Source organism: Pavona decussata, unplaced genomic scaffold (assembly GCF_977016875.1).
Source record: "Pavona decussata unplaced genomic scaffold, jaPavDecu1.1 SCAFFOLD_121, whole genome shotgun sequence".
NCBI lineage: Eukaryota > Metazoa > Cnidaria > Anthozoa > Scleractinia > Agariciidae > Pavona > Pavona decussata.
In genome coordinates this window covers 224,447-246,525 of record NW_028145535.1, presented here as the reverse complement: position 1 = coordinate 246,525, position 22,079 = coordinate 224,447, and the positions used below count along the sequence as shown (strand labels likewise).

Here is a 22,079-nt window from a genome sequence, read left to right as displayed (position 1 = left end):
TTTGTTTGATCATTAACCGATAGAAAAAAAAAATCTTGTTGATATGACTTTTTCAGTATCTTTTTTTACTTACGAATAAGTTAGGTCATTTCATTTCTACTGTGGCTATTTACTGACAATACATGTAGACTAGTGGAATACTGTTTTGATTCAGTGTAGACCATCAGTAGTCCCACCATATTTCCTAATTTTTCAGTCCCAGGCAGTAAGGCAGAGAAAACTTAAGATCGCGTAAAGAGAAGCAACAAGCAGTTCCCCCCGAACATCCATCTGAAACGATTGCACAAGGTGCTGATCACAAAGCAATGTGATATGAAAAGAACCTGGAAGGCAAAAAAACATGTGTTTCCTGACGGAAACATACAAAAAAGTGATCCGTTTCCGCTGTAACCGCAGCGACGGAAACATAAATAAACGACATGTATCCGCTACCAAAAACACGTGTTAGCCGTTGTGTTTCCGCGACGTTATCACGCGTTTCCGTAACGTTCTAGTTTGCGGATTCTTGGCATTTCGTCCTGTGCGAGGGTGTCATTTTTTTCTTGCTGAAAGTGGCCTCTAATGCTTTATACAAATTGCGACCTAAAGACAAAAACAACTTTTGAGAAAGTAATATTTAACCGAGCTAGCTTAGAGTTTAATTATTCGCTAAAACATTCGAGTTTCGAAGGTTGTTTCATTTCTTATGCCCTGCTCACACCAAAGACTAGCAAATATTTAAAAGTCGTTTAGCTAAACACAGTTCAGAATTGCTTTCTTTATTAAAGCTGCTGACTGATGTTTTTCAACTTCAAATTTATCACAGTGAATTAAGGTTGAGCTTATTTGAGCCTTATATAAAATCCAGTCTAAGTATAATTCAGCCACTGATTTTGCCTATGATAATTCCAGCGTTTCACTGGAGGTGAAACACACACTCCATAAAAACTGAGCCCTCATAAAAACGATTCCCATCGGTATAAATTATTATTTCTTTTTTAGTAGATGATGGACGTGATATCTTTCTAATTAAGACTGTTACCAACAGTAACTGACGAGTTTGAACTCAGTGTCGTTTTAGATTGATTTTGTTGCAAAAGAAGTCGTGACTAGGGGGAAAACTGTACCATTTAATTACATGGGTATCCGTCATTGTATGCAAAACACTTCTACAGTGATAATTCGTCTAGATAAACAAACGTTTGGCCTTTCTTTGTGAAACGTTTCTTACTCACGAAACCGGAAGGGTACACTTGAAGAAAGTTGCAATCTTTTCATCAAAGTACGAATGTTGTGAGCGCCAAGCGACATTTAAGGCTGTCTTAATAAAATATTGTCTTGGCATCAGCTTTTCTTATTCATGATAAGCATTATTCATCGGTAATAACATTTGGTTCGTGTAGCTGGCCGTCTTTGCATTATCAGCTGCCATTGATGTTTTGTTCAACAAAGTAAACATTTCTATTTCAATTTCCTTTAGCACAACGAGTCGTTTTGTAATGAGGGCTTGAAATCTCTCGAAAATTAACTTAGATTGACGTTTAACTGTCACGAGTTCTCTCTTATTCACCATCTATAATTAAAGGTTCAGCGTCGAACGTAATGCCATTTGCTACAGAGAACTTCGCTTCTTACTACTGTGTTAGCTTGACACAATCACAATCGTCAATTTTCACCGTCAGGTCTTGGCTTTTCTCAGATTATTGCGCGGGGTCAGACGTGACGGAAAAATCCCTGTTATTTTGCTCAGTTTGAAGAAACAAAAAGTAAGTACTGGCTTATGTATTTATATAATGAAGGCGAAGATGCTTGAATGTGCTAAGGTTCTCTTCTGTGATTCAGAACCCTCTTGAAAGGGTTCGCACAGTTTTCAGAACTACAAAAAAGGATCTTGGCGTTTGTGGTTCACTTGCGCATAGTAGGGAGCTGAAAGCGCTATTAGTATACTGTAGATAAATAGCTAGGGTGTGAGTCGCTTTTATATTCAACACGGGCTGTTTAGAATTTACCGTGTCGTGTTCGGGTCGGAAAGAAATGTGAATTTATAATTAGTCGAAATAATGATATGGATTTTATCCCACACTGAGGTAAGTGTACTGTCGCAAATCTAAATATATTTTAAACTGATTCTAAGTATAGCGTAAGCCTCGGGCTTATACTCGTTCAAAAAGCTTCCCGTTATGAGCCTATTTTGAGGAGCCGGGACGTTATTTTCTAAGAGATAATTATTGGCAGCTAGGACCTTATGTTTTGAAAAATAGTTAAAGTTGGCCGAAATGGACATCTTGAAAGACCAAGCTAGCATGGAATTCCTAACACCTACATCGCAGAGGGACTATTACCTGAAGGATTTTTGCAATGAACTCAAATTGCCGCATCGTCTCCTCGTCTCCTCCTCCAACCAGGGGTTATTTTTCCGGGGACTTATGTTTCGAATTTTGCGGTGTTTTAAGTTAAGGGATGATTGTGCTAAGAAAAATCCCAATTAAGTTTTCTTACATTAAATTATGCTAAGAAAGCTTTTATTCTGTAGTTTTTTTTTTTCTAGATGCTAAGAAAGAAATGTTTCTTTAGTTTTCATTTCGTTTGCCGTTGATATTAACGCCTTACTAATAATAGGCATATGTTGATTTTTGGTTCAAAGCTAATACAGCTCCATATAATCAGTTTATGCAAGGTGCATGGCAGGATGTCTTTACCTATGCGAGTCATAATATTTTGGCTAGACATCGTTTCTTCTTATCGCTTGATACCTTCATTTTTAGAAATTTCTACGTTGTTGCCTTAAGGCTCAAAATGGCGAATTTTTTCACGTACGCTTGTGTCACGAATGGCCATAGTCACGTCGTCATGACAGCTGTGTAATTGTAAGGGCAAAGTATGTTTCAGAGTAACGTTTACACAGATAAGAACTTTTCGCGTTTGTTTCTTCCAAACTAGGTTTTAGATAAAAAGGCACGTTTTGCGGAACCACTCAGCCTCTATGAGTGTTTGTCACAAGGGCCGGCCTGTAATTACAATAAGTAATCAAAATAACTTCGATCTCCCTCGATATTGGCACGGCCAGTTGTCACGAAACTTGAAATGTATCCTGAAAAAGCATTAAGATAATAAGTTCCCGTTTGGCATACTTTTGAGTGAGACTTTTCATTAACAAACACGCGAGTGAAGTCTGTGAAAAGCGTGTGCTCGCGCAGGCTGAAATTAACATTGAAACGGATAGTGTTTAGACACCGTTTGTTTTTCTTTTGCGCCCCTTAAAGAAATTTCTCTCAAATAAAAGCTACGATAAAATTTTGATCAAATTTCGTCAAGTTACTTATCTATCTATGAAATAAAAATAGGGGGTCACTATGCTCGCCTTTGATTTTGTTATTGGTATAACAACAAGTAGTTTCCATAATTTCTCATACTAGTTTTTGTAAATGTAATTGTGGCTAGAAATATTAAAAAAAAGGGTTGCCACGCTGGTTTTGCAAATATTTTACAATTCCGTCAGCGGTGGAAAATTGAGCTTCTACCCTACCTTTCCGAGAAGGGACTGGGGCGAGTTTTAAGTAAAACACCTTCTCAGAACATAAATTAGGAATTTTGTTGTTAGATATATAAGCGGGATTGAATGATATTTAGTAGTGAGTTATATGCGAACGTAATAATTTCAACTTTGACATCCTGCGCAGTAGATTTGCGCTCTGCAAAACAGCCGTAGTTTTTAGTTGATTATTCCAACTCTACTTTGCCCCAAACAAACGCTCGGGGCACATATTTCAGATTTTGTACTTTCTTATTTAAATTACAATAAATCAACTGTAGGCCCTATGCGATGAAAACTATCGCCGTGGACGGGTATAAGTTTTACTCCGCAACGAAATGATTTTACTTAGTTGAGAATGTGAATCGAACAGTCTTTGTATGACACTGGAATAACATTTTCGTACCAAAGTGATGAACATTTCGATTTTGGACAACCTCCGAAGTCAACTCAGTACTGTAAAAACGTTTGGAAAACCGTACCCGTTTCATGTAAGCACTTCCTCTGCTTTAGGCAGTCCATTGTACTAAGCAATAAACCTGGAGTATTACTCCTCCACCTTACTGCCAGTATCTTCCTTCATCATTTATTCTCATTACTTTTAAGAGGAAGGTGTTGATGTATTTTCGGACTTATTTGCAAAGAGGGGCATTAATCAAGTAAGAGCGCTTGCTAAGTCTAAAAAATAAAACCGTTATTTGTAGTTCGTTTAACACTTTTTTAAGCTCTGTATTCAACATGCACATCTTCCTTACTCTTCTCACGTATTTTCAATTTCACTGGTTGGGAGAATTTGTTTAAACCTCTGGACATTTTAACTTTGGTGGTCATTTTCGTTATTCTAGTTCTCATGGCCTGTGTGTTTGATTAAGTAATGATATTATAAGGAGAAATTAAATCACAGTCTCTAATGGGCTTTGGGTTGAAATGATAGACTTTGTTCTTTGCTTCTGGTTTTCGCACCGATCAGTGTCTGAAGCCTTTACTTTTCCGCTGGTTCAATGTAATCTTAGACAGGCTTCTGTCGTTTAAAATTAAACAATATTATTTCAAAATGGGACAGGTAGGATACGTAATTTGACAACGCACAAGATTTCAAGTCCTTGTTAGAATTGCCAACTGGTGCGTGTATATAGTTTTTGATTCGCAAATGTGAAGAACGGAAAGATTTTCAACTCAGGCCCTTTACGCCTTTTGGAGCAAAGTTGGCTTTTGACAAAGGTTATTTTTGCGCAAGCCCATCAGTTTTAACAGAGTTGAGAGAAGAAATTTTCTCTGTTTTCTTTAATACTCTGCCGATTTCATAAATAAATAGTATAAAAAAGCAATTTAATAGGTAAGACGTGACCAGCGGATAATGGATAATTATACTTTTATTTGCCACATCCTACCTAATATTATGTGAGTCACGTTTTGTATTTATTTCCTTGCAAATGATGAGATATTCATCATGAAATAAGGCATGTTCGATGATATTTTATAATCATTATATTCGTACTTTAAAATTTGTAATCCTGATGTTTACTTTGCTGCGGGCTCATTAAAATTGGACAGTTTTGATTGGTTTAAAAACCATTTAATTTTGAGGACCATGTTGCTGCCGGATACTTCACTTATCTGAGTAATCAAATTATTTTTGCCAGGCATTTTCAATATTATAAGAGACAAAATACGTTAACAGATTTTACAATCTTCAACCAGCAATCAACAGCATGAAAAAGCTGTACTTAAACGTCGGGAAGGTATGTGCTGCCGCTTGCTAGCCATTGTAGGATTAATACTTGACCACTTTAAAATCAAATTCGTCATTATGTATGCCTATTTTACCTATTTACCGTTTACCTCACGAACCAAGATTTCTGTCAGTCACGCAAAAAAAAAAAAAAGTATTAATATATACTGCGTTTCCCACTCCGCTGCACCTGAAAGCTTAGTGCGCGAGAGGTAAGTTCATTCAGTTGAGTTTCAGTAGCGTAGTGTCATATCTCGGATTACGGAACTTGGATCACGGCTTTGCTTTGGGAACGCAGCTTTTGAAAGGGAAGGGGTACTGTGCCCTATTCGTCTCTGTCTTTTTTCAAACGTTTTGGCTAACTTCGACCGACTGATAGACAAAAAAAAAGGCATTAAAAGAATGGCTTTGCATCTCTTATGCGCACAACATCGCCATTCAATTTAATTCATTCTTTACCATGGCCATTTTAATTTTGACCTCTTCCAGGTTGCGAAAATCTTTCGACTTTCTTTTTGAAAGGGCACCTTGTAATTAGTAAAAGAGCAAAGTACGGGAACCTTGTTTTATTAAGTACCGTTAAATTTAAGAATAAACTGTTACAGACGTTGAAATGGAGACGACATTATTGAACATCTCTATATGAACGTACGCCTGTCAAGTTTCGCGAATATACGAAACTAAATCATTGCTGTTTTAAAAGACAAGGCTCTAAACACCTGTTTGGTTTGTTTACTGTTTTAATGTGGTCTTCAGAGCAGTGCCAATGGATTTTCGCTAGCTGCCCTACATCCAAATTTAAAATTAGCGTGATAAAGGACTGTATCTGGCGATCTATTGGTGTTTATCATTCCCTGTTTCGATTCTTGTTCAGTGTCATCTAGTAGGCATTAAAATTAAGAACTGCATGTCTTGATGAGAGGTTTTTTCTTAGCATGAGATTCAAGGTAACCGATTTCGAAATAGCCCTTAGCGGATGAATGAGAATTTGAAGCGCAACTTCAAGGGAAGTCCATTAGAATGGAAAATGATCAAATCAAATAAGAACGCGTCCAGCCACAAATTTAAGTAGAAAAAATATGACTGTATGTTCTATGTACTTCATAACGGTAAAGTGCTCTCGTTTCTCCAATAGTAACAAACTGTAGAATACTCTGTAAATAAATAATATTTCTAGGTATTTAAAAATAGGTAGCTTACGTTGTATATTCTGACTTTTAAGTGTTATACAAGATGAGCTTAGATTTCTTTCTTTGTAACTAAAATAAAGAAGTAGGGTATTGATGTAAGTGATGTGGGTATATAACCTATGCGAGTAATATATGTAAGTGGTGTTCATTGTGTTGTTGTAAGTAGTGCATGTAGGGTGGTTAAATGCTTGTAATTGTAGAAATAAATGAAATAATAATACTAATAATGATAATAATAATAATAATAATAATAATAATAAATAAATAAATAAATAAATAAATAAAAACACAAGCGTTAAACAAATCTGAAAACATGAGGAGTTAAGGAAAGGACTAAGGTCAATAACGAACACTGACAAAGAGCTGTCAGAAATGGATTATCTACCAGAACGCAAATATAGTTAAGAAGTTCTATTAATACGTATAAACTGTTTGAATGTAATGAAAATTATTGATTGTAACATAACTAGCCCAGACCCGTGTCCGCAAGTTATGTAAATAATTTATGAAAAAAAAAAATGAAATCTTCAATAATAAACTTCAAGGCAAGTCCAAAACGTATTTTGCTTCAAAAGCTTTGTTTTCCATTCATTTTTACTGTTATTCAGAATATTGTTGATTTTGTTATACACAGTTTTACCTTTGTAATTTTCTAGTTTTATTTTAGTAAAGACAGAGGGCCATAACGTTATTAGTGTTTTTCACTATTTAGTGCTACCCTCTTTAAATAAAGGATTTACTTACTTACTGACTGACTTACTTGTTCCGATTTTGCTTTTAGGGAGTGATGCACATGGTTTACAACAGAGAATTAAGCTTAAGACTGTTCTTTGCAGCCGTTGCCATATTCTCCTTTACAGGGAATCTGTTCTTTGTTATCCTAATTGTACGCAATAGAAAATCGATGAAAAGTGCCTACCATGCAATACTTCTGAGTTTGGCTTGCACTGATATGATGACAGGTAACAGCTATTTTTGTGGGTGTGTTCGATTGGCCGTATAAATAAGTATGAGTATATATAATGATTACTAAACATCCTAGTAAGTGATTTTTGCAGTTACCGGAATACAAAATCGACCTTGAACGTGATGTGAAAACAAACATTTCACTGCAGACACCTTTTCACAAATTTACCTAAAACGAGAAATATAGAGGAAACGTGACACGTGCGCATATGACTGGTAGCGTGCATGCATAAATTTACTGTTCAAACAAAGCTAATACAGTTCAAATTTGGCTTTGATTGAACTGTAACTTTATGCACGCACGCGCTACCAGTCATATGCGCACGTGTCTCTGATTGCGTATTCCAACGGTTTTCTTCCACACTGAAGAAGAGTTATATGCCCGAAACGTCTATGTTTTTTTAACCATTAATGACATTCTTTGACATTTATTTTAATTTCAATCCTACCAGAAATATGGGGGCTTTTCCTTCTGTTCTTATTGGGGAACATCGTCAATTGAACGCGACCTCGATTGCATGGGAGAGTTGATCTAATAAATACCCCTTGGTCGGTAGAGATTTAACTGGTAAGATAGTCCAAAAGATCGGTAGGTTGATGGTCTAGGACTGGTCATAGTTTGCGTCGTGTTGTCTGTTTAGACAACGAACTTTTGACACCTTTCACAAGTGTGTGATTTCGATTGTTTCATCTGAAAAATATTTTTTATCCTTTTTACGTGGTAGAAAATCAGTGTTGTGATGACGCGACGACGTTGATCAAATTGCTAGGAAGCTGTTACCCATTCTTAATGTTTTTTTTTTGTAAGTGTGTGTTTGTGTGTGCCAGGCAATTTGGCAACTTTCATGTTTTAAAGTTACTGTTAAGTCATATCTGTGTAAGTTTCTGACTGAATTCTTTCTTTCAGGTATTTTTGTTCTTCTAACACCTGTTTATATCATTGGGAACCAACCAGAATTTGATGAGCAAAACATTGGCTCCGCCATCTTTTGCTACACAATAGCAAACCAATTTCTTGTCTTCACCTTTGGGATTGTCTCCTTGTATACCGTTACTCTACTTGCAGTAGAGCGTTGGTCTGCTGTGTTTCGTCCCTTGCAATATAGAACACAATTTAGACCTCACAGGGTGCGAAAATATCTGATTATTGTTTGGCTGAGCTCTTTTGCTGTCAACAGTACTCACATTATGGAAACAAAGTACCTCTTTCACAGCGAGCAGGATCATCGTTGTGTTTTCAAAGGAATAGCTGGGAACGATGCTAGAGCTGTGATTGGCGTTTTGGAGATGTGCATAAAATTTGTTGTACCTGCAGTTATATTGTTCGTGACTTTTACCCACCTTTATCATTTCATGAAAGATCCATCTGGACTTCTGACGACGTCTCGTCGAAGTCACCTGGTTATTACTCGGGTGACAAACATGGCGGCCATAACATCGCTTGTGATGGTACTCTGTTGGTTTCCTAACCAGCTGTTTTATTTACTTTTCAAACTCAACATTGTAAAGCTGAACACCCCATGGCACCGAACTACTGTCATTTTATGTATGCTTAACTCCTGTTTAAATCCCTGCATTTTTCTGTTAAGTAATAAGTTGTATAGAAAGAAAGCAAAAGAACTGCTTCCAAGTTTCTTCAAGTTAGTGAAAAAAGGGGAGATCTCATTGGCAGAATCAAGGCCGGTGCCTCCTCAGGCAGTTCTCTGTGTTAAATTTACTAAGGCTCACTCTCTAAAAGAGGACACAGTGGAGATATTTGAGCATGCACTTACCATTTCAAAAGCCATGCCGATTCATGAGCTGATGACCTTTTAAAGAAGGTCTTTTATTAACACTACTTTAAGCACATATTACTCTTTCATATGATTTATTAACATTAAAAGTATATGTTATTCATTCAAGCGATGTTCTCACATATAGTACTAGATTCCCTAATGAAGTGGGATACATTAAGGGGGCTAAATCAAGGCTGAAAATGTGACTTAAGTCTTTTGATAGTTTCGAAGTTAAATCGTGGAACTGCTCACATCTTGAGTTGCGCATGCTTATTAAAAAAAAAAAGACTCTTCAAAAACTAAATTCACAAATTTCTTCTTGGAGTGCTCGATGATGAGAATGACTGTGTTGACGCCTTTTTATTCATTCTAAAATGAAATAGTCATAATGAACGTGATTTATATCCTTTTTCGCCCCCTGATTAATTGTTACCCTTGTCATTACAAACATTTTCCTACTTTTGCTACTTATGGGATACTTTTTACTCATTTATTCATCTTAAAACTATTAACCCTTTGTAATTGCAAAACGTAATATTATTTACCCTACCCTCAACGATACGCCTCTGCTACGTGCGAGTAGTGTATGTTTGTGTAAATTTCAAGGCAATTAATGAACAATGTTAAGAAAAAACAGGATACTCCTGAGGCTCCAAAAAACTCCTGTTATTTAAACCGTTGCATTTGAAATGGTGGTACATCAACCTTATCAATCAATCAATCAATCAATCAATCAATCAATCAATCAATCAATCAATCGAACAATCAATCAATCGATCAGTCAATGGATCGATCGATCAAGCAATCAATTTAGATGTTTAAAAGTATGCTTTAATTGAAATGATGTAACTAGGAGTACAACGTGGCGTGAGGAAACTCGAACATTGTTTAACAAGATCCTGTGGGATTGCTAGACACTTCCACTCAAGAAGCAGTTGAATGGCAAGGAATTAATTTTAAGATTAATGCAAATTAAAATTTGTCTTAAACAATTGACAGACAAATTAAATAAAAGGCCAAACAAAAACTGCTTTCAACGCCTCTCACCTTGCAGGCGGGCTAAACTAGTCAAAAAGTGCATAAAATCCGTTTCCCCCCTCTTTCTTTCTGTTTCCTCCTCCTCCTACCTCAACACTCAAGGTGATCCCTTAATGTCCTTTAAAACAATTTGGGCCCTGTAGGGCATTTGTAAATATAAATAATCTAAAAAAAGAGCAAGGCTGATTTCACGGTCAGGGAAGTATATTTTCCAATATTCGAGTCTCAAAGATACCATGAAGAAGAAAGGCCGTGCCTTTCGAAATATTGAAAAATATACTTCCCTTGCTTTACAATTTTTTGCTGATTAGATCCTTTACTACAGGATCCGGTACTTTTATTTTGTCACGGTGGTCTTTGCAAACACAGTTTATCACTGGTTTTTACTGATTTGTAAAAATCAATGATTTGATAGTCGATCACTCAGAACTCAACGGTAGAATTATTGATCATTAAATTTTACTATTACTTTTGACTTTTAACTTTCAATACCTATGCTACTGACTTTTAATTTCTTGCCCTAAGTGTTTGATGTATAACAGATTATGTTTCATTTGCGACAGAACGCAAAGAAGTTTTACTGTTCAGAAAGCAAAATTTCTTGGAGTGTAAATATGTAAATTTCTGTAGTAATTGCAAATTTGTACATTTTATAATTAATTTTTAACAGCTAACGAGTTTTTATCAGTACTCTCATTTTTTCCCATTTACTTTAATAATTCGCAAACGTAAAGCCCAGCGATCGATTAGCTTTAATCTTTTTATTCCATATATTGTAAGAATTAGTAGTGAAATTTCCGTATATGTTAGTTCCCAAGAGTTTCTAAACTTTCAAAACAGGGCCCGGTTGTTCGATAGCCGATTAACGCTAATCTTCGATTAAACGTTAACCAGGTTTTCATTAGGCCCGTTAAAAATCTTTTTAAAGCTGTTTTCAGCGCTAAGTAAAAACGGAGAGACAAAAATTGTTTGGGAGATTATTTGTTGCTTAGCATTTATAACGATCACAGTTCATGTTAACCCAGGATTAGCATAAAATCGGGCGCTAAATAACTGGGCTCTGGAGTATAGTCATTAGATTTTTAAGGTGATTCGTAATAAAACCTTGTCAACTGATGCTGTACTCAGCTTGTTCAATTAATTAGGCGTTTCGTCTCGTATTTGTCCCTCTATATCTTTTGGTGATAGTGCCGCCATTGACATATCTCCGGTGCTTGCTCCCTGGAGAGTCTGATCATATACCTGTGAGCCGTCGCGCTTAAATGCTAAATGGCCCCCAATCGTCGAATCTTCTGCCTGTTGCTCTGTTTTAGAAATTCTTATCTCGTGACTACTCCTGGTGCGTCTCTCCCTTGCTGTGATATCGGTCTCTTCAGGGCCAACTTGCACTTTTTTCCAGAAGCAGATAATCCGCTTGAATTTTCTTCGGTAGTTGCGGTTGGTAGCTCCGTAAATCCAAGGATTAATGCAAGAATTGAACATGGCCAGCACAACTGTGGCGTGATGAAGGGGCGTGTCCAGCTTCGTCATGTTAAACTTCGACAGCAGGTAAACAAACTGGTTTGGGATCCAGCACAGAGCTAGGAACAAACCAGTTATAGCGCACATGCGCAAAAGACTCTTAAAACTATTTGTGTGGCTACCCCTGGAGAGGCGATCACGTGACCTACGCATCACTCGCCATAAATGAAAAAAAGTTATCATGGAAATAAACAAAGGGACAAAAAAGGTAAACGCGACGTAAACAACTGTGAGAATTTGCGTGGTGGATTTGCTTTTAATCAGCGTTATCCAAACACACGATGGTTTTCCGTCCTTTATGACCAGTTTTTTCTCGATCAGTGCTTGCCAGTTAAGTGCACAGCAAAACATGGAAACGATTGAAATGTACATGACGACTCTCCGCCGCCTGAATGAAGCTTTGTACTTGACAGGTCTCGTGATTGCGTACCATCTGTCGACTGCTAGCAGCATCACTATGGCAACGGAGATCTTACCAAAGGTGAAGACGAAGAAATGTGAGCTTACTATGTGACAGAAGATTTCTCCTGACAAGTTTTCTGGGACGGGGAAGTTTTCGTCACCAATGACAAAGGCAGGCGTAATGGCTAATATGATCCCTGTAAAATTCATTAAAAAGACGAAAGACAAAAATGATTTTATACTAAAATTTAACACTTCATCAACGTTAAGTTTTGTTTAACTGAAAATCTCTTTCCTACTGAAGAAATAAGGGGAAGGTCAATATAGCAGCTATTGCAAAAAAAAAAAAAAAAATGAAGAAACGCTTTTAAAGAAAGGATTTTATTTTCAGATAAATTTTGTATTAATTCAATGTACTGTGTTTATGCTGCTGCAATTGACTTACCTGTGAACAAATCGGTGAAGGCCAGGGCAAGAATCATCAAGTTGTAAGAGTTCTTCAACATGGCACGGCTTCGAAGAATAACCGCACAGACCAGTGCATTCCCCAAGAGCGCCAGAGAGGCAATAACTCCAAATATCGTCCTCAAACTTGTTTGTGAGTGGTCGATACGGCTTTTATTCACTGCCAGGTCCGAGAAGTTTGTGGTGAGCGTCATGTTTTCAAGCTTTCTTAACAGATGTTTTCTAACACAAAAAGACAAAGGTTTTTATTTACTAACGAAACCAAGGTTGGTTAATTGGAGACAAAAGCCGCAAATGAGCGCCTTTATAATCTGCCTAGTCAACTTTTGTGCCGCTTTTATCACTTCTAATTAAACAATTCTATTCTGTTACTTGTTTGCGCGCTTCCTATTTCGTTATTTGAAATTGGACACGTTTAATTAGTTCTTCCAGAAAAACTCATCCAAAATGTGAATATTTTGTCTATTATTTTAGCAGCCATTAGCTTAGCTTACCTTCGCATTCATATGTTTCTTTTCTCCCTCTTTCTTTAAGAAAATATTTATCTGGTTGACTAAGCTTACCGATTCAAAATTTAGTCATCTGCCGTTTAAATTCGAATGACAGGATTCATTGATTTAATTTCCATTCTTAAAGCACATACAGAAAAATACAGCTTATAATTAAACTTTTAAATTAAAATTGCGAATTTTTCAAGGTTTGAATACATTTTTCTTAACGTTGGTCATCTGTTTAGTCGTAAAATGTTTTGATGAAGAGCAAACGACCTAGAAAAGCTTGTGAAAACAAACGTTTGGTGTACTTCACAGGCTGCACTGAAATATATCGCGATACTTGAAAAACTAGCACGGATGAAAAAATAATAAATGCTTTCCGCTGACTAGGTGATGTCATGGCAATTTCATTTCTTTCCATCTTTAAAATCAACACAAGTGGAGCACGTGCAGCGGATAAATTTTAGTGGATTCATTGTTAGAACCGCCGTATGAAAATATGGAAGCTTGAGTGCACAATGGCTTATCTTTACTCTCCATTCACTTAGTCGTCGTAGTTTCTCTCTCGGGCCCTCTCTTTTTCTTACTAGACGTAATGACAAAGAATAATACGGTCTCGTTCTAAGCAAAAGTAACTCTACCTTAAACTTACCTTGATGTAAATTCAGATTGTTTGTTGGATTTTTCAGTTGTCTACTTCCTTCGTTTACCAAGCAAATCTCGGCCGATGTCTTCCCTGCTAGATAGTTCAGTTGTCCAATAAATTTAGATTGCTGTCCTCGAGGGTCTTCTCGCCCTTCTGGAATCACTGATCGACCCCAACTGACTTAAAACTACCGGCGCATGCTTTTGTTATGCAAAAATAGGATTTTTTGCCTGAATTAAGAATTATTAACGAATGTCAGTAAAATAATTAGGTGAGATCTTAAAATACTTGAAACTCATGAAGATTTTTTTTCTTCACCAAACAGTATTGAATAGATAAAAGATTGATTGAAGATTGATATTGACAGTGGCTTTACTAGTTTTCAAGCGTATACTTTAATTATGTCTTATTCGGAGGTAAAGTTTCCTTGACAACAATTTTTTTAAAAGCCATTTAATTTTAAATTATACTGGAAGAGATGTTTCTTTGAAGAAAAACTTGTGTTTAAATTTCACAGAACAGAACAGTGCTTTTCTTTACTTATTTTCATGTTTAGGCAGGCGTTTTCAGTAGTGATCATATTTTGAAGCTTCTAATCTCAATAATTTCTTTTCGCACTAAGCCAAGTCATAATATTTATCAAAAGCACCGGCACATGAGCGAGAACATGCTATGTGTCTTCGCATATTATCAAGGCCGTATACCGCACATCTAAATAATTTATCGGAATAAGTAATTTTCGATAAAAACTTAAGTTCATCCTCTTGCTACGTCGTGTAAACGTCATAAATAAGTTATTAATAAAGGGTTGCATCTGCAAATGGTTAGACTTTCTAGTCTTCTCGGATAAGGACGATAAACCGTAGGCCCCGTCTCACAACTCTTGTTTGTAATAACTCTGTAGGACGTTAAAGAACCCACTCACTGTTCGCAAAGAGTAGGGGACGTAGTTCCCGGTGTTGTGGTCTGGTCTTTGTGTGTATGCTCTCATGGTTGAGTGGTTAATGCTCGGAGATATTAGTTGCATAAGCTACTCTTAAAAATCCGAGAGTAAATAAAGGTGATGTGATGTGAAAAGACTTTGTACTCAGTCTTCTTTACAATATTTATTATATCTTCAAAGGGTTTCAAACGGCATTAGGAAGTCACATATGAAGTCATCGTATACGATGTTAATGACTATTAATCAATGTTTTTCCGTTGAAATATCCCACAACAACATTCCCATTAAAGTGCTAAATTTGTCTTAATTTCGTTATAATATTTTAAGACCTGTACTAACAAAGAAATGAAATGATTAATTCCGACTGAGGCCTTTGCTTGCTTTTAATATTTTCGGACTTTTTAAAATCCGGTTTGCGGCTTTTTGAATAGGAAAACACAGTCACTGGTACTTGCAGTCAATTTTTGGTATACAAGGCAAGTTAGTATGGCGACCATTCAGCATCGCTTCCAAGTGGAAGTATTTAATATAAGAGGTTTATCAAGGTATTTTGGAACATTGTTAATTTAACTACAGTCGGACGGCGGGTGACTGAGGCCGAGTAGGATTAAGGATTAATTTTCAAGCGTGTTTTCAAAGTTTTCCCAAATTGAAATTAATCCTTAATTCTATGAGTACTCATTGTGATTATGCGTTTATGACACAGGGGGCAAAATTTTCTTAAAACCATCGAGATACTTCGTAAACCAGTTAGTCCCGGAGTAAAAACACCTACCCGTAGGCATAAAAACAAAACAAAAAATTTACCTGCTCCTCAAAAAAAATAGTTGATTGTTGTATACGTGAAATTAAGAGAAAATGCAAGTAAAAAAATTCATGAGCAAACTAATAATGGTTAAACCAAATGTATGCATCAATTAATTGATTCAGCTGCACGGTAAAGTGTATTCTATCGCCTTAAAACCACACAAACGCAGATCGATAAGAATAGAAAACGGTGGGTCCAAAGAAAGAAATTGTAGAGTTATTTCTTCCACTGTATTTGACCTGCTCCTTCCTCCAATCAAAAGAACACTGTTAGGTTCGGTTATCGTTCGCTGGAAGAAGCCGTAGGGAGGTCATGTTGGTCAACATGAATGATTTTAGTTTTTCAACCAAACAAATCCGATCCAAGCCTTAGCTTTTGACACAAGCAATCTTTTGCTGTTTCTTGAAAGACAAGGAAATTCACCTTGAGGAATTTCCCTTGTGGCTGTAGCACTCGCATTTCTATGTATTTTGGAACAAGTAACCCAGCTTAAAAAGTCAAACTCAAAAAAAAACCTGAAATAAGTCGTTGCTGTTGGGAACAAAATTTTAAAAGAAACCAACTATATATAGAATTGGCGTGCTCAAACAACCTAGAGCGAGTGTTTTCGCCGCTCGACCAATCAGGGGTGAGTAATTTTGCCCTCGGTGAATGGAAAATTAAGAAAAAATTGCCCTCTCTCTCGACCAATTTCATTAACTTTGTCTTGTCACTTCCATCGGAGGGAATAATTGGGCAGGAGTTGAAGTAAACCTATGGTTTATGTTTATGTTATTTTTTATTTCATTTCTAACATAGTAGATAATCGGTTCTTCTTTCACGCAAAATTCCCTACCTGAAAAGATTAGAGTTTAGTTCTTCATTTTTCCTTTACTAAATACAATGGTATGTTTTTTTTTCTAATTTCACTTACATCATGTGCTAACGTTGACCAGTTGACAACGATATATATTACAAGTAAATAGGTCTTGAGGTACAAAAACAAAAAAATACGCGAGGAAACCCAAAGAAACTATTAAAGGAGGTTATGTTGTTGGGATTAGTTATCATTCACTAAGTGTTAGAAGATGGAGCATGGATAAAGCGAGCGTCATAAGTATCCAGCTTGATAAGGAGAGCGCTTGATCAGTTGACAGAATAATTAAATATTAGAATGTACTATTTCCTTACCAATTAAATGCTGCTCTAGCAGTTAATAAGTAACAGTCTCACTATCTATCATCAAACAATTAAGCTTGAGGCTGTAAAAAAATGGCTGAAAATGAATTTTAAAAAAACATCTTTTCTCTTTGATTGAGAAGGCACGCTTTCAAGAGAAGAAAGCCCCTACGGCCATAGACCATCACGTAATGATTACTGCAGTAATTTTTTCGTTCTGAGTCCTAAACACAGTAATGGACATCTGAAACTGCATCGTTCAAAGTTCTTAAGCTGGCGTTACCGCATTGGCTCTTCCCCCATTTACCCTTGAAAATTTGCGGTTAACAACGTTTTGCAGTGTCATTTCACTGATCACATTCGTTTCAGAATGCTCTACCCTATTCCTTTTCCAAAAGAACAGAATCTTCTTAAACTCGTTTCGATACTTCTTGTTGGTGGCACCATAAATCCACGGGTTCATACACGAATTGAACATACTCAAAACGACTGTCACGTGATGGACGGGCGTGTCTAGCTGAGTGACGTCAAACTTGGACAAAAGGAAGAAGAACTGATTTGGCAACCAGCAAATCCCCAGGAAAAATGCGGTAAAGGCACACATGCGCAATGGATACATCAGTGGTCTAGCCCGATACTTTGTCGCGGAGTTTAATGCTGATTTCTTCAACATCAACCACAAATGCAGGAACGTTCCCCATGCAATCGTAAGAGGAATAAAGAACGTGACAGTCACGTGTACGATCACGTAAATTTGTGCAGCCAGTTTGCCTTTGGTTAAAGAGATCCACTTGCAATACGTGACCTGCGAACGGAAAGATAACAGTAAAAAAATTTGGCTTGTCTTCGAGTTCAACAGTTCCTTAAACGCAAGCACTCGACAATTTAAAGAAGAAGCTCTTAATCTAAAACTAAAAAGTACACACTGAGTGGAGTTACTCACCGTTTTTTTTTTTTTTTTTGAGCTTCCGAAGTGGATCCGATTCATTCGAAATTCGTATCCGAAATAGCCCTAAGTCCAAATTAAGCGCCCCCACTTTGATTAGCACTTAGTTACCTGACCGCCTTTCCATGACGTAATTCCGTCTAAGGAAACATTGCAAAAATAGCAAACGTAAACGCGTGGATAAAGAAAAGGAAGATAGTGAAAATGACAAAATAATACTTGGCACATTTTGGTTGTACCTGTGAACGTTGTGAGGTCATGCCAACCTCAAGAGAATGTCCTTGTTGTCGAAGTCGGACAACACGGATGCAATGGTACGATTTGTATTCGCTACGTGGTAGTTTATTAATTGTACGTCGATTCAAGAATTAAACCTGCTTTTCGATCATTTCTCTATTACATTTGTGTGTTTGATCTGTCTGTAATCTTATTTACTGCTTGGTGGTGTATTACGCAAATATTTTAGATATCACTGAAAATTAAGTGTTTTTAGATGGTCCGTCTTTCGGCGAGCTGTGTTAATTCGGAGCTGCAACTTCCATTGTTGCAATACGTCTCCGTACCCTCTCCAATGCAGAATCGATAAGAGTAACAATGCGTTATTTTACGTATTCTGTTGCTTTTGATATATTAGGTAAAATTATTATGATATTTCAGACACAGTTCGAAGTTTCCTTGGTAGCCCAAATCCCTCTTGCTGGCAAACTAGTCGAACCACTTCTTTGCTAAGCTCTCCTTTTTTTAATTTATTTATTTATTTATTTATTTATTTATTTTTTTGTTTTTTTTATACAGCCAAGTTATGAAATGTTACATTTCTTTTTTTTTAACTCTTTCGGATCTATTTTTTTAACTCTTTCGGATCTACTATTACAGTCTGGATCGAACACGACGGTATTTTCAGTTCAAAACGGAAAAAAATACCTCGGGTAGAATAAATGCATCAATGTTAACAACTGCGTTTGAGATTCATGCCATTTTCTTGCAGGGGCGGAATGACGTCACGAAAACGCTGTAGGCTACTAGGTGCTATTCAAATTTGGATTTTTGCAGAGGAATTTTTGTGTGTATTGGACGCACTTCACAGGCAGAAACAACGGTTAGTAAATCAACTCAGTGTGTACTTTTTATTGGTAGTTTTTCTTTCTAAATGCATGATTTCTAGAGTGGCCTCCCTTAGAAGATGTTTGTTTTCTTGTGCTCATGCTTATACTAATGTCGTGCTTATGTTTGGTAAACAATAGCCTTATTTGACTCAAAAACATCATAGATCTTTGTCCACGAACGTCATTGATTGACTCGATTTTTCTCAGCCTTTTTAGTACGACTTCTGTGTCTGATGTCCTTGTATAATATTTAAACCGACGTAGAAAATGTAGTGGTGAACTATAAGAGCGGATCGCCAGTAAGTAACAAGCCAGTCAAAGCTTGCTTTCTTTTATTCAGGAACTATTTAATTAACAATCAGAAGGAAAGCTGGAGGTTTCTACATCGGCTAATAGTTGGCGAGATGTGAAGATAAAAACCGAGAACAAGCTGTCTACTTGTTTCACCATAACCAAGTTACTGATCTACTGACAGAATTAAAAAGCGGTAAGATGGTTCATTTCTAGCTAGTTGCTTTGCGAGTTCAGCAATTTTCCTGGAGTGCCCTCCCAGGGCAGTCCATGAAAAATGTGAGCCAATCAAAAAGGGAATTTGCTTAATAGGCGGTCACTGGGTCCTGCAAAAATAATGATAGTGTTTAAAGTAGTATTATTACACATTGAAAACATGCTTCTTCTTTTCGATGAGAAGTCCAAAGACTACTGCAAAGCTGACATAACGTAATATATTTTAACGTAATTTATTATATATATTTTATATGTTGCAATACATAGGAGCGGCGGAAATGACGTCATTTCCGCCGCTCCTATGTATTGCAACATCCTCCAGAATATAATATTGTAATTTCATTTATATAATTTAGTAACATCTAAACCTGAAGACGGCTGGTTTGGCCAGCTGAAATATTGTTTTAAAATATATTACGTTGTGTCAGCTTTGCAGTAGTCTTTGGACTTCTCACCGTCTATTTTTCAAGTTTGGCTGATTAGATCTCCTGTGAGATCCAACGTACAAGCAAGCAGGATCTTCGTTCACGGCTTTTGCAGTTTTTAAAGTTTTCTATTCTTTTCATACTTACGTTTTGTTTTACTACTGGACGTTTCTCGAATAGCGCCCTCGAATTCATTGCGCAGCAGAGCACCCCGATTAACACGAGGCAGCGAATTACTTTTATCCTCTTGAAGGATGTTTGGTACTTTAAAGGACGACAAATAGCAAACCATCGATCCACCGCTAAGCACATCACCAAGGCGACAGATATCTTGCCCAAAGTGAACAGAAAGTAGTGCGAACTCACAAGGCGACAGTAAAACTCCCCTTGGAGTCCGCTGGGGATCGGGAAGTTGTTATCACCAATGATAAAAGAGGGCGTGATAATCAAAGAAATACCTGTGAACAAAGTACAAAGTTTTTTTGTAAAATTCCCTCGCTCCAAGAAACTAAGGGGGAAGTGGCACAAGTGAAGGATTATGGGATCATTTCGAAGACAAATGAAAACGAGTTGTATAGGAAATTGTATTTTAAGGTTAAAACTATTAAAAAAGAAAGAAAGAAAAAAGCTATGCTACCCTGACAAAATGCCAAAAATGCACTTATTGGGAGTTGGCGCAAAGTCCATTGGTCTACCTAAGCGATCCTACAATCCCTTACTTTTACCAGTCACAGTTTCTAGGGTGGGGAATTATGGAGAAAAAAGCTTTGTTCAAAACATTTTTTGTAATTTCAATCACGTTGAAGAGATACTCAAAGTTTTATTTTTTTTTTTTCAAGTAACGAAGATTCTTTTAAAGGACAAGACATCTATTTCTAAACCACCTTCAGTCGTCAAATGACAATAGATTGCTGGTAAATTATTGCCATTTGACAACTGGAACGTCTTAGGAATAAACCGAAACATGTACAGGTCTAGTTGATTGCAGGTTTTGTTATTCTTCAGCAATTTAGATACTAAATTATAAAGCTTTGTTTTTAATGTAGCTTATTGTGGGAAATCCGAGCAATTTCTCGATATTCAAAAGGAGACGTCTCAAAATTCAGGTTTAATTTGCGATATTTGAGAGTTCGCTTAATACATGTATTTCCTTCTTAAGGTAAATAAATCACCAACTTCCTAAGTTCATAAAATAAATTTTCTGCATTGGGATGGATTTAGATCTACTCGTTAAAACGTAACAGAATACTCAACTGTTAAAAATACTGCGCATCTTCCCTGAAAATTTTGTGGGCACAAATGACAACTAACCAGTGCTGTCACTTCGTGCTTTCTACGTTTGCAGTCACTGTGATTTCAATAGAATATTTACAAAGGATTAACATACCGGTAAGGGCATCCACGATTGCAAGAGCGAAGATCATCAAATTGTACGAGTTTCTCAAGTTGTTTCTGCGTTTTAGGATGATTGTACACACCAAGCCATTGCCAAGCAGAGAAAAGAAGGCGATAATTGCAAATATGACCCTCAATGTTAGATGTGAATCGTTGACGCTGCTGTTGTTTTGTGAAGGGGTAACGGCAGTGCTGTTGATTGCTTTTGAATGGTGGGACATTATGTTCGCCGATTTAATGCTTAAACAGTAAAAGAGCACAGAGTGAGTTTCTACGAAGTAAACCTTATAGATAATTCAATGAATGTATCGATTATGTTCCTTTTTTGACAACCGAAATGCAAATCCATGTGATCTAGTTTCTGACTTTTGATTTATACGGAAAATCCAATTAGCTGATATGATTTCTCATAACCTGACCGGAAAAAAAGACAAATTGATGTGTCGGTTTTAATTGCAAATTGGAGTAATAATATGTTTTCGGTCAAACCTTTCACTTTGCCAAAAGAGCGCGATCCTTCAACAACAAAGATAATGAAAGCACTGAATAGCATGGTTTATTGACTGGTAACTTGTATTTCGATGGTCAAACTTCAGGATTTCATGTTCAAATTTAATTATAAAATGGGGATCAACCTTGAAAGTATAATAAGCAGCCTCACAGGAAAGGATTGCTCAGCAGCTTCGTAACTTTCATTTGAAGGATCGCATTATACGACTTCATGCAGTGAGTCGATTACTTAAATGACTTACAGTTTGACCTTGGCAGTAAAAAGGGGTAAAAGGACAATATCGACGAAACACAGTCTGACAGTCGAAGCTATTTTTTTTTCACCAACAAACGATATCTGATGACAGCTGCATCGTGAAGAACAATCAGAGATAACGACCTGTACAAAACTTAGTTCCTCTGTTATTATCAGAAATTTTAACTGATTACACCGTAACATGTTGCATAATTTAAGTTAAATTGCAAATGACATATTGTTCCTAAGCTTGTTTTCTTCCATCCCTTTCAAAACTCGGATACCCGATTGATTTCAGGCACTCGG

At 36.7% G+C, this 22,079-nt stretch overlaps 2 protein-coding genes and 1 pseudogene across 9 annotated transcripts in view; 1 reads left to right on the top strand and 2 right to left on the bottom strand.

The window, feature by feature from the left end:
• LOC146469634 (pyroglutamylated RF-amide peptide receptor-like) overlaps positions 1-19,161 on the top strand; it is a 30,189-nt gene extending 11,028 nt beyond the window's left edge. For 2 of the 6 annotated variants that reach the window (XM_085123062.1, XM_085123061.1), the window contains 2 exons: positions 7,215-7,395; positions 8,307-10,487. In XM_085123062.1, coding sequence (XP_084979188.1) covers positions 7,221-7,395; positions 8,307-9,214 — 1,083 coding nt within the window. In that variant the 5' untranslated portion in view covers positions 7,215-7,220 and the 3' untranslated portion in view covers positions 9,215-10,487. Of the gene's footprint in view, positions 1-326; positions 1,746-3,063; positions 5,254-7,214; positions 7,396-8,306; positions 10,488-18,583; positions 18,695-19,041 lie in introns of those variants that run through there. The other 4 variants (XM_085123060.1, XM_085123063.1, XM_085123058.1 and 1 more) reach the window with 4 other exon arrangements.
• Positions 10,504-13,946, bottom strand: LOC146469635 (galanin receptor 2a-like). Of its 2 annotated transcripts, XM_085123056.1 has the most exons (3): positions 13,747-13,946; positions 12,581-12,822; positions 10,504-12,332 (listed from the first exon to the last, which is right to left on the bottom strand). In XM_085123056.1, the coding sequence occupies exons 2-3, from the start codon at positions 12,792-12,794 to the stop codon at positions 11,350-11,352; spliced, it is 1,197 nt and encodes a 398-aa protein (XP_084979182.1). In that variant the 5' UTR covers positions 12,795-12,822; positions 13,747-13,946; the 3' UTR covers positions 10,504-11,349. The 2 variants fall into 2 exon arrangements, with proteins under 2 accessions (XP_084979182.1, XP_084979183.1); XM_085123057.1 differs by lacking the exon at positions 13,747-13,946 and having other exon boundaries at positions 12,581-13,034.
• Positions 16,531-21,725, bottom strand: LOC146469633 (mu-type opioid receptor-like; annotated as a pseudogene). The gene is made up of 3 exons (XR_014867173.1): positions 21,021-21,725; positions 19,781-20,091; positions 16,531-17,454 (listed from the first exon to the last, which is right to left on the bottom strand). The product of XR_014867173.1 is annotated as a mu-type opioid receptor-like (transcript).
• Between the last annotated feature and the right edge of the window lie 354 nt (positions 21,726-22,079).

Excerpts from the sequence above, each read along its gene's own strand:
- LOC146469635 (XM_085123056.1), bottom strand. The coding sequence starts at position 12,794 with ATGACGCTCACCACAAACTTCTCGGACCTGGCAGTGAATAAAAGCCGT. Across the intron at positions 12,333-12,580 it reads CTTCACCGATTTGTTCACAG|GGATCATATTAGCCATTACG; the intron begins GTAAGTCAATTG and ends TGAATTTTACAG.